Below are 12,866 nucleotides of genomic sequence, written 5' to 3'. Positions count from 1 at the left end.
TATCCCCTCCCACCTCCTCCGTTACCTCTCTCCTTCTGCCTGTTCCCATCTTGCCCACCTTCTCAATCTCTCCCTCTCACCAGGCACTGTCCCCTCTGCCTTCAAGTATGCTCTTGTCTCCCCTATTCTTAAAAAACCTACCCTTGATCCTAACACTCTCTCCAACTATCGACCCATCTCTCTCCTCCCCTTCGCCTCCAAACTTCTTGAGCGTATTGTCTATAATCGCCTCACTGCCTTTCTTTCCTCTCACTCACTGCTTGACCCATTCCAGTCTGGATTCCGCTCTCTCCACTCCACTGAAACTGCCCTCACAAAAGTCTGCAATGACCTCCATGCAGCCAAATCTAAGGGCCACTACTCTCTGCTTATTCTTCTTGACCTCTCTGCTGCTTTTGACACTGTGGACCACCCTCTCCTTCTGCAAATCCTTCACTCTCTTGGTCTACGCGATACTGCCCTCTCCTGGCTGTCCTCCTACCTCTCTGATCGTTCCTTCTCTGTCTCCTCTCATGATGCTACCTCGCCCCCACTTCCACTAACTGTTGGTGTCCCCCAAGGTTCTGTTCTTGGTCCTCTCCTTTTCTCTCTCTATACATCCTCTTTAGGTGAACTCATTAGTTCTTTTTTTTTTTTCCAAAAATGTTTTTATTTTCAATTTTCCTTTTAAACATTTTCATTACAATGCCAACAAAGCAGTAATTGGAATAATAAGTAAGAAGGCGATACAGTAGAAAATGACTGTAATACAAAATGTTGTATCCAGAATATAGAGTCCATACAGTATCAAAACGTTATGTAATCGATCAGGAGAGAAAAAAAAAAAAGAAATAATCTGCCAAGGAGAGAGAGTAAAGAAAGAGAAGAAAAGAAGATGAGAAAAAGGTATAGAAGAATGGGAAAAGGAGAATGAACAGATGTATGATGTAAAGAAAGGAGGATAGGGAAGGGATCGCCTGTAGCCCCGCAACACCAAACACTCATTAGTTCTTTTAACTTCCAGTATCACCTCTATGCTGATGACACTCAAATCTATCTCTCCTCCCCTGATCTCTCCACAGCTCTCCTCACTCGTACCTCTAACTGTCTTTCTGCTATCTCTTCCTGGATGTCCCAGCGCTTTCTTAAACTCAACATGTCTAAGACTGAGCTGATCATCTTCCCACCCTCCCGCACAACCTCACCTCCCACAATCTCATTATCCATTGATGGCACGACTATCTCCTCTAGCCCCCAAGTACGCTGTCTTGGTGTAATCCTTGACTCCTCCCTCTCCTTCAAACCACACATTCAGCACCTCTCACAAACCTGTCATTTTCATCTCAAAAACATTTCCAGGATCAGACCTTTTCTCACCCAGGATGCCACTAAGATCATTATTCACTCACTGATTATTTCCAGACTGGACTACTGTAATCTCCTCCTAACTGGCCTCCCTGACAATTACCTCTCTCCACTCCAATCTATCCTCAATGCTGCTGCCCGGCTTATCTTCCTCACCAAACGCACTACGTCCACCTCCCCTCTCCTACAAGCCCTTCACAGGCTTCCCTTCCCTTTCAGAATCCAATTCAAACTTCTCACTCTCACTTACAAAGCCCTCACCCACTCCTCTCCCATTTACATCTCTGACCTTATCTCCCTTTACTCTCCCACCTGTCCTCTTCGCTGTGCTAATGCACGCCGACTCTCCTGTCTTCTGATTACTTCCTCCCAGTCCTATCTCCAAGATTTTTCACGTGCTGCTCCCTTCCTCTGGAATTCTTTTCCTCTCCCCCTCAGACTCTCCACCTCTCTACAAAACTTCAAACGGGCTCTTAAGACCCATTTCTTTACCAAACCAGGCCAAATCTCATCCTAACCCTCTGTTCCACGCTCTCTATGTATCCCATCTGTGTCACCCCTGTCTGTCTACCCCTCCCCTTAGAATGTAAGCTCTCACGAGTAGGGCCCTCTTCCCTCATCTGCTTATCCTTTTCTTACTTTAATAATCCTCAACTGCCCAAATCACTTAGTTTTTTGGCCACCTGGAACTTATCTCTGTCATTTACTGGTGTAGTTATGCTTAGTTACCCTGTACTTGTCCTATATTGTCTTCAACTGTAAGTCACTGTTTTCCTGTTTTGATTATGTGAATATGTACTCTGTAATTGGGCGCTGAGGAACCCTTGTGGCGCCATATAAATAAAGGATAATAATAATAATAAATTGTTTGGCGCGGAGTGTCTTGGCTTTGGGTTGTTAGTTGTGGTTTCTCGTTGGCTATTTGTTGGCGGAAAAGAACGGCAGGTTCTAGTTTGACTTGTTAGTCACAGTTTTTACAGTATTGGTGTGGTTTAGGTGCACTCACCTCCATTGACTTTTAAGGCCGCTAGATCACCCAACAGGGGGCAGCGTCATCACCCATCAGGGTGGGTAGTCAGCATGGAGGTCTGAGTCGGGCACCTATTACCTATGTATGGTTTTTGTGGTAGATTAGGATTGTTTGAGTTTTAATGTTTCTGAGGTTATCTTCAATGGGTTGTAGCCGTTCTTTTTTCTGCCACCATATTTCGGTTGATACGACATGTTAACTTAATATTTACTTTACAGGTTTTTCTAGTGGTTAGGGTACAATAAATAGCTAACAATTTTTCTGCCAAATTCAAGTCTCCGTGTCATTATTTCTTGGTATTAAGGGTATAGAATGTTTTACTTTTAGAATGAAGGTCCACACATTAGCATTAGGAGGTTTATAACTAGTCATGCAGTAAAGTACATGTGAAGAGACACAGTAAATTGATCCTTTTGTCACACCAAGGTGGTCATTCCGAGTTGTTCGCTCTGTAAATTTTTTCGCATCCCAGCGATTTTCCGCTTAGTGCGCATGCGCAATGTCCGCACTGCGACTGCGCCAAGTAAATTTGCTATGCAGTTAGGTATTTTACTCACGGTTTTTTCTTCGTTCTGGTGATCGTAATGTGATTGACAGGAAGTGGGTGTTTCTGGGCGGAAACAGGGCGTTTTATGGGAGTGTGTGAAAAAACGCTACAGTTTCTGGGAAAAACGCGGGAGTGGCTGGAGAAACGGAGGAGTGTCTGGCCGAACGCTGGGTGTGTTTGTGACGTAAAACCAGGAACGACAAGCACTGAACTGATCGCACTGGCAGAGTAAGTTTCGAGTTACTCAGAAACTGCACAGAGATGTCTTATCGCAATATTGCGAATCTTTCGTTCGCAAATTTAAGAAGCTAAGATTCACTCCCAGTAGGCGGCGGCTTAGCGTGTGCAATGCTGCTAAAAGCAGCTTGCGTGCGAACAACTCGGAATGAGGGCCCATGTGCATATTCCACAGGGGCAGCAGCGAAACAGGTAAAATAGACTGGAACAATGAGAATTCTGGATGTGCCATTGATAGATCTGTATCCTGCTATATTTCTTCAGATAAAATGAGAATAATCACCTAGATTGGATGAGTGAGTGGGTGGATGTGGGGAATGAATGGGCAGGGCTGGGGCATCAATTAATACTTTGGTTTTTAGGTGTTTTCAGTTGTAATTATGCATCTGACACATTGCAGTCTGTGTAATAATCAGTGCTTCCTCTCCCTCAGCCCTGTCACTAACAAGGTTATCTCTGGCAAAGTTTCTCCAATCAGTGTCACCTCACATAACAGCTCATTGGGTAAGTTGCCTGCAGGACAATATAATGCACTGTTATGAGTATATCAATTCTTATACAGTAATCATTTCCTTTTGACATCAGTGAAGTTCATCTTCTCTCTAAATACCAGTGGCATATTTTATTTAGTAACATGGCGACTATACAGTATTTAACATAATTTACTTCTCTATTGAGGTCCAGCACCATTCTCCTCCTTGGTGCCATCTTCTGCTAGGTTGCTGCCTGTCTACTGCAGCCATTGAGTGTAACATAGTAACATAGTAACATAGTTAATGAGGTTGAAAAGAGGCAAAATGCCCATCGGGTTCAACCTATATTCTGTGTTAGCTGAGTTCATTATAATGTCCCTGCTGAAGTAATGTTTTATGTCTAGTTAAGAACTATAAATCATGTTCTTCCCAGATTATCAACGTCAATATTTTAAATGCTATAACCTTGGATATCTTTTTCAGTCAGAAATGTATCCAATCCATTTTTAAATGCATTTACAGAGTCCGCCATTACCACCTTCTCTGGCAGGGAATTCCAAATTCTTATTGCCCTAACAGTGAAGAACCCTTTCCTACGTTGCGTATGGAATTTTCTCTCCTCTAGCCTCAGCGGGTGCCCTCGGTTAATTGAGTATTGTGCTTCATCCATCTGGGTAATCGTATTGCAGAATCCGTAAAGGCTTGTGCTGAAAATGGGGATCGCACATCTAATGCCATCTGTGGAATAGCCATCTGTACTGTTAGATGGTGTAAATGGTAGTCACAAACAACTAATCACAGGGCTAAAGGGGTCTTAAATAGAGCTCAGTATATTTGCAGCTTCTGTGCATGCACAGATTACCACCCATCTAGCAATTTAAGCAAGGGTCAGACCTAGCACTCAGTGCTAGGTGATTGTCACTGTTAATTTGAATTTGAAGAGACAAGGGGGGTAAATTAGACCTGCTCGCTGGGCAGCGATTTTTGCAGCCCTGCGATCGGATAGTCGCCGCCTACGGGGGGAGTGTATTTTAGCTGTGCAAGTGTGCCATCGCCTGTGTAGCAGAGCTGTACAAACAGATCTTCTGCAGTCTCTGCGCAGCCCAGGACTTACTCAGCCGCTGCGATCACATCAGCCTGTCCGGGACCAGAACTGACGTCAGGCACTCTCCAAACACTCCCAGAAAACAATCACTTGCCACCCACAAACGCCCTTTTCCTGTCAATCTCCTTGCGATCGGCGGTGCGTTTGGAATTTTCGCACCATCCTGTCGCTGCCCTGCGCTCCCCGTTGCTGCGGTCCATCGTGCCTGCGCATTGCGGTGCATACACATGCGCAGTTCAGACCTGATCGCCTGCTGTGCGAAAACGCAGTATAGTGATCAGGTCTGAATTAGCCCCAAAAGCATAAATGGGTTATGTAATTATTTTCTCAAAAATGAGTTACTCTTATCAGTTTAAGGTGTTATGATGTAGGGATTATGGGGGTAATTCTGAGTTGATCGCAGCAGCAAGTTTGTTAGCAATTGGGCAAAACCATGTGCACTGCAGCGGGGGCAGATATAACATTTGCAGAGAGAGTTAGATTTGGGTGGGTTATTTTGTTTCTGTGCAGGGTAAATACTGGCTGCTTTATTTTTACACTGCAATTTAGATTGCAGATTGAACACACCCCACCCAAATCTAACTCTCTCTGCACATGTTATATCTGCCCCCCCTGCAGTGCTCATGGTTTTGCCCAACTGCTAACAAAGTTCTTGCTGCGATCAACTCAGAATTACCCCCTATAGTAACAATGTCATTTTAAATGTGGGTAGTTTATTTACTGATATATTGTGTGTGGAAAAAGTGCTATGTCCAATACTTAAGTTCTAATAATTTATCTTTAACTGTACATATCAGTTTCTTCTGAACGTCACGTAACACCTTCATCCACTCCCCTCTTCATTTGCTACTGCACACCATGCTCTTGTTCTGATCCTCTGTGTGCTAATTTTGTCTGTGACTATGGACTTCTCCTGAGCCTGCTTCCAGCACTTCTGACTGATCATTGGCCCTCATTCCGAGTTGTTCGCTCGTTCTTTTTCTTCGCATCGCAGCGATTTTCCGCAAACTGCGCATGCGCAATGTTCGCACTGCGGCTGCGTCAAGTAAATTTGCTAAGAAGTTTGGTATTTTACGCACGGCTTAACAAAGAAATTTCTTCGTTCTGGTGATCGGAGTGAGATTGACAGGAAGTGGGTGTTTCTGGGCGGAAACTGGCCGTTTTATGGGTGTGTGCGAAAAAACGCTGCAGTTTCTGGGAAAAACGCGGGAGTGGCTGGAGAAACGGAGGAGTGTCTGGGTGAACGCTGGGAGTGTTTGTGACGTCAAACCAGGAACGACAAGCACTGAACTGATCGCACTGGAGGAGTAAGTCTCGAGCTACTCAGAAACTGCAGACAAATCTTTTCGCTATATTGCGAATACTTCGTTCGCACTTCTGCTAAGCTAAGATACACTCCCAGAAGGCGGCGGCTCAGCGTGTGCACTGCTGCGAAAAGCAGCTAGCGAGCGATCAACTCGGAATGAGGGCCATTATTTGCTGCACAATTTCCCATAGCTACTGCTGCCTGGGTCATTCCTAAATTCTCTTGGTAGCTATCTTACCCTTACATACTTCCCATGTGTACCGATTCCAGTGGGACAGGTCCGCTACTTGGATACTGTCCCTCTGTCCCATCCGCGGGCTGCAATGTCCCTCGGGTGGGAAGGATGGTTGGGGGAGCTTGTGATCACCGACGCTCTGCTTTGCAAAGCAGCCAGTGAGTAGTGAATAGATGCCGTGTGCATGTGCATGGCATCTATCAGTGAAGGGAGGTGATCAGGGGGCTTCCCAGCTGCTCGGGGAGCGACGGGCACGCCCCCAAAATGACTATAATAAGACCAAACCCCTTCACATAAGGTCACGCCTCTTCATCATAGGACACTCCCCTTTATGGGTGTGGGCATGCAAAGTCCCGACTTCATGCATTCATTGGGAGGTATGCTCTTATAATGTGACATCATTCTCCAAAATTATTAGCCCAGGTTTAGAAAATACTTTCTGTTTTTTTACGATCAGTGGTACAGACCCTGCTGCTTTCTGATAAACTATCTTGTAATAATAAAGATATTGGGAGGTGAATCCATTCCAGAAATGGTGGGATTTTGTTAACACCCCATCAAGTGGTCTCCATGTGGTATCTACTGGCCTCCATGCAAGTAACTTTGAAGTGCAACTGTGTAGCTCAGGTGAAGTTGGACCACCCTTTAAATGTTGTATGTTTTTTATTTTTTTGTATCTCATCCTCACATATCTCACTCTCCTCCAGAACTCACCTCCAAACTCTCCGCCTGCAGACCTGGCCAGAAATCTAGACAGCCATCTGGCTTTTATCATGGTGACAACTGGAGATCCTTTGCTTGTCTGGGACGACATTTTCCTCAGCCATCTGATGCTCTTGCCTGTCTCAGAGGGAAAGACATCCACATGCTTGGAGACTCCACTCTACGCCAGTGGTTTGAGTATCTGGAGCGTTTCATTCCCAGTAAGATTTCCACATTGTTTTTAAACAAACATTTATTGGCAATGTATCGATATTCCTATTGGAGGCACTCAGAGTCCAAGTCAACATCAAACAAAAAGTTTGAGTTCCTTTATCTTCATGAATAATGTCAAACAGTCAAATACGGGCCGGGATGTAATGAATTCCGAGTTCAGTGGCTGTGTGGGATGCGGGCCAAAAAACTGGCTTTTTTTTTTAAAGGGGCAATCATTTACAAGGCATCGTTTAGCTTTGTAAATGATTGCACCTTTAAAAAAAACGTCCGCGTTCGGCCGTCATCCCGCACAGACGCCGAACTAGGAATTCATTACATCCTATCTTATGTGATTCTGTTAAGTAAGCTAGCAAAATATTAGGAAACCCATTCTTAAATGCACTAGGTGTGCAAGGACTGGCCATCTGGCACATGCCAGAAGGGCCGATGGGCAGGCGGGCCGAACCGGTCACTCAGAGAGTCGGGAAGGCCGCGTGCAGCGCATCCTCTGGCTCTCTGGTCTCCATGGAAATGGGGGCGTGACACAAGTCCACGCCCCCATGACTCACGGCACGCCCCCATACATCCTGCGGCACGCCCCCCGTGACGTGCGCCTTCACGATTGCCAGGGCCGAATAAAGGCCCCAGTCCGTCGCTGGCACTAGGTGTGCAAGGACTGAGTTGCCAACCCTGATGCACCTTTGAAACTTACACCTGCCCTATGCTAGGTGCATATTCTTAGTCAGAGCACTGTATGGCCTCCAGTATGAGCGATCAAGCGTCTGAGTTCACAATTACTTCTGCGTCATACCCGCTAAACTCTCATAACCCGCCCATAAGATAGTCCATCTCTGTGCTTCTGAATAGCCAAGTCCCAGTGACCGCCCAATAGTTTTGCAATATATTTCGTGCGTCTCAATCGCTACTGCAGCTCTGTGCGTGTACGCTATGGGAAGCATGTGCTGCGCGACCTTTTAGTAACTTAGATGCAAGCGATGCTGAAAAACATTACGTGTTAATATTGGACTAGGGTGCTAATCAGAATCAGCCCCAAAGTGATGACCCAGATGTTCAAAAAGGATCTTCTTATGTATACATTTGCTTTATCACATTTCTGTATATTTTTAGGGACCAAGGGCCTAATTCAGCTATCCTTTGGAGCACATGCTGGTGGCCGCCCATCGCAGGGCAAGGCCACCCAGCTTGCTGCCAGCCGCCACAGAAATTGCGATCGCAGCGCAATTTCTGCTTCTTAGCAGAAATAGAGGAAGCCTCCCGCCGGCGCAGCTGACCTGCACCCACGGGAGACCCGCCGCCATCTTTCTGATCGCGGCTGCTGTGTGTGATATCATGCAGCCGCCGCGATCATGTCCCCGACGCAACCCCCCCACAGAATATGCATTTTCCGCGCCCCGCATCTTTTTTACAATAATTCCGGTTGGATTGCACACTGCGATCCAACCTGAATTAGGCCCCAAATGTATTGATTTGTTTGAAATTCTGGCATATACCTTTCAGCACAAGGAGTAAGGGGTCTATGTACTAAAGCCTTGGAGGGATAAAGTAACTGCCGTGTTAGAGGCTGTGTTTGAAAAATGACAGGAGCTGGTTGGTTGGTGCTTTATCTCCCTCCACTTTATCTCTCTCCAACGCTTAGGGCCTAATTCAGCTTCACCTGTAGTTTTGCGAAAAATTGCAAGACTGCAACTCTTTTTTTTAACATGCGGGGGGTCGCCCAGCCCAGGGCAAGCTGCCCCGCATGCCAGGTCCTGGCCCCCGCTCGCATGCGAGCGCATCGCTGTATAGCGATGCGCTCACATCATTAAGGTAACCCCCTGTCTACGCAGCCTAGCTGGTCCAGACATGCCTCCGTTGTCCGGACCGCACCACTTAATGGAGCATCAACACCCACAAAACGCTGTCAACGCCCTATTCCCACCCCCCTCCATGTCTTAAACTACGTTCTGAAGAGAATGCATTTTAAGACCTCGCGCATGTGCGTACGTGTGTACTAGGGATGAGCGGGTTCGGTTCCCTGAGAACCGAACCTTACCGAACTTCACGTCCCATGCCTGGATCCGAGCCCGGCTCGGGTTTTCCCACCAGACTCGGAAACCAGAACGAGGCAAAACGTCATCATCCCGCTGTCGGAATCTCGCAGGTTTTGGATTCCATATAAAGAGCCGCCATTTTCACTCCAGTCCTGGAGAGTGTAGCGAGAGGACATGTCTCTCTCCTCAGTGAACGTCTGTGCGGGAAAGTGGTGTGGCGACCTGCTCTGTCTTATGTGTGTCATTCCAGTGCTGTCTTGTGCTGCATCAGTCCAGTGGTGGTGTTTTGTGCTGCATCAGTCCAGTCACAGTGGTGGTGTCCTCTGCTGCCATATGTCCAGTGCTGCTGTATAAGTCCAGTCCAGTGGTGGTGTGTTGTGCTGCATCAGTCCAGTGGTGGTGTCCCTGTGCTGCTGTATAAGTCCAGCGGTACTGCCGTATAAGTCCAGCGGTACTGCCGTATAAGTCCAGCGGTACTGCCGTATAAGTCCAGCGGTACTGCCGTATAAGTCCAGCGGTACTGCCGTATAAGTCCAGCGGTACTGCCGTATAAGTCCAGCGGTACTGCCGTATAAGTCCAGCGGTACTGCCGTATAAGTCCAGTGGTACTGCCGTATAAGTCCAGTGATACTGCCGTATAAGTCCAGTAATACTGCCATATAAGTCCAGTGATACGACCGTATAAATCCAGTCTAGTGATACTGCCATATATGTCCAGTGGTACTGCCGTATATGTCCAGTGGTACTGCCATATAAGTCCAGTGATACTGCCGTATATCTCCAGTGGTACTGCCGTATATCTCCAGTCCAGTGGTACTGCCGTAAAGGTCCAGTGGTACTGCCGTATAAGTCCAGTGATACTGCCGTATATGTCCAGTGGTACTGCCGTATAAATCCAGTCAAGTGGTACTGCCGTATATATATGTCCAGTGGTACTGCCGTATAAATCCAGTCCAGTGGTACTGCCATATATAAGTCCAGTGGTACTGCCGTATATAAGTCCAGTGGTACTGCCGTATAATTCCAGTCCAGTGGTACTGCCATATATAAGTCCAGTGGTACTGCCGTATATAAGTCCAGTGGTACTGCCGTATAATTCCAGTGATACTGCCATATAAGTCCAGTCCAGTGGTACTGCCGTATAAGTCCAGTGGTATTGCAGTATAAATCCAGTGCAGTGGTACTGCCATATAAGCCCAGTGATACTGCCGTATATGTCCAGTGGTACTGCCATATAAATCCAGTCCAGTGATACTGCCATATAAGTCCAGTGATACTGCCGTATATCTCCAGTGGTACTGCCGTATATCTCCAGTCCAGTGGTACTGCCATATAAGTCCAGTGGTACTGCCGTATAAGTCCAGTGGTGCTGTCCTGTGCTGTATATTATTTACTCCAAATAAAGGGGTTATTAATATTTAATCCAAATCATTTTTACAGGGTTTTCCCTGTGTGGTGTAGGGGTACGCTCTCCTGTGCCGCATATTGTGTTATATAACTCCAGAAAAATAATGGAGAATAAAAACTTTTAGGATAAAATAGGGAGAGATCAAGAACCACTTCATCCTAGTGCTGAAGCTGCTGCCACTAGTCATGATATAGACCAGTGGTGGCCAACGCGTGGCTCTTGAGCCACATGCTGCTCTTTCTTTATTCAAATGTGGCTCCCAACACTCAAAGTCACGTGACCACAAGAGATCTGTAGACTGCTGCACTCCAGCCAGACATGCAGCAGCACTACGTAGACTGAGAACTGAGGGAGCCAAATACACACGGGGGAGCTGCCTGGAGTGACACAGGCGGGTGCTGGCTGGAGTGACACAGGCGGGTGCTGGCTGGAGTGACACAGGCGGGTGCTGGCTGGAGTGACATAGGAGGGTGCTGGCTGGAGTGACACAGGCGGGTGCTGGCTGGAGTGACACAGGCGGGTGTTGGCTGGAGTGACACAGGCGAGTGCTGGCTGGAGTGACACAGGCGGGTGCTGGCTGGAGTGACACAGGAGGATGCTGGCTGTAGAGACACAGGCGGGTGCTGGCTGGAGTGACACAGGCGGGTGCTGGCTGGAGTGACACAGGCGGGTGTTGGCTGGAGTGACACAGGCGGGTGCTGGCTGGAGTGACACAGGCGGGTGCTGGCTGGAGTGACACAGGCGGGTGTTGGCTGGAGTGACACAGGCGGGTGCTGGCTGGAGTGACACAGGCGGGTGCTGGCTGGAGTGACACAGGAGGATGCTGGCTGAAGTGACACAGCAGGGTGCTGGCTGGAGTGACACAGGCGGGTGTTGGCTGAAGTGACACATGATGTAGCTGGCTGAAGTGACACAGCAGGGTGCTGGCTGGAGTGACACAGCAGGGTGCTGGCTGGAGTGACACAGGCGGGTGTTGGCTGGAGTGACACAGGAGGATGCTGGCTGAAGTGACACAGCAGGGTGCTGGCTGGAGTGACACGGGGGTGTTGGCTGGAGTGACACATGAGGTAGCTGGCTGAAGTGACACAGGCGGGTGCTGGCTGGAGTGACACAGGCGGGTGCTGGCTGGAGTGACACAGGCGGGTGCTGGCTGGAGTGACACAGGCGGGTGCTGGTTGGAGTGACACAGGCGGGTGTTGGCTGGTGTGACACATGAGGTAGCTGGCTGAAGTGACACAGCAGGGTGCTGGCTGGAGTGACACAGCAGGGTGCTGGCTGGAGTGACACAGGCGGGTGCTGGCTGGAGTGACACAGGCGGGTGCTGGCTGGAGTGACACAGGCGGGTGTTGGCTGGAGTGACACAGGCGGGTGTTGGCTGGAGTGACACATGAGGTAGCTGGCTGAAGTGACACAGCAGGGTGCTGGCTGGAGTGACACAGGCGGGTGCTGGCTGGAGTGACACAGGCGGGTGCTGGCTGGAGTGACACAGGCGGGTGCTGGCTGGAGTGACACAGGCGGGTGTTGGCTGGAGTGACACAGGCGGGTGTTGTCTGGAGTGACACAGGAGGATGCTGGCTGAAGTGACACAGCAGGGTGCTGGCTGGAGTGACACAGGCGGGTGTTGGCTGAAGTGACACATGAGGTAGCTGGCTGAAGTGACACAGCAGGGTGCTGGCTGGAGTGACACAGCAGGGTGCTGGCTGGAGTGACACAGGCGGGTGCTGGCTGGAGTGACACAGGCGGGTGCTGGCTGGAGTGACACAGGCTGGTGTTGGCTGGAGTGACACAGGCGGGTGTTGGCTGGAGTGACACAGGAGGATGCTGGCTGAAGTGACACAGCAGGGTGCTGGCTGGAGTGACACAGGCGGGTGTTGGCTGGAGTGACACATGAGGTAGCTGGCTGAAGTGACACAGCAGGGTGCTGGCTGGAGTGACACAGCAGGGTGCTGGCTGGAGTGACACAGGTGGGTGCTGGCTGGAGTGACACAGGCGGGTGCTGGCTGGAGTGACACAGGCGGGTGGTTGGCTGGAGTGACACAGGCGGGTGTTGGCTGGAGTGACACAGGAGGATGCTGGCTGAAGTGACATAGCAGGGTGCTGGCTGGAGTGACACAGGCGGGTGTTGGCTGGAGTGACACATGAGGTAGCTGGCTGAAGTGACACAGCAGGGTGCTGGCTGGAGTGACACAGCAGGGTGCTGGCTGGAGTGACACAG

At 48.9% G+C, this 12,866-nt stretch overlaps 1 protein-coding gene across 1 annotated transcript in view; it reads left to right on the top strand.

Annotated features, from left to right (window-relative positions):
- LOC134936019 (NXPE family member 3-like) overlaps positions 1–12,866 on the top strand; it is a 196,064-nt gene that overhangs the window by 108,219 nt on the left and 74,979 nt on the right. The window contains exons 3-4 of the mRNA XM_063930918.1: positions 3,592–3,662; positions 6,985–7,200. Coding sequence (XP_063786988.1) covers positions 3,592–3,662; positions 6,985–7,200 — 287 coding nt within the window. The remainder of the gene's footprint in view (positions 1–3,591; positions 3,663–6,984; positions 7,201–12,866) is intronic.

This window comes from Pseudophryne corroboree, chromosome 6 (genome assembly GCF_028390025.1).
Source record: "Pseudophryne corroboree isolate aPseCor3 chromosome 6, aPseCor3.hap2, whole genome shotgun sequence".
NCBI lineage: Eukaryota > Metazoa > Chordata > Amphibia > Anura > Myobatrachidae > Pseudophryne > Pseudophryne corroboree.
Note: the sequence above shows the minus strand (reverse complement) of the source record. Positions and strands in the feature narration are given on the sequence as shown.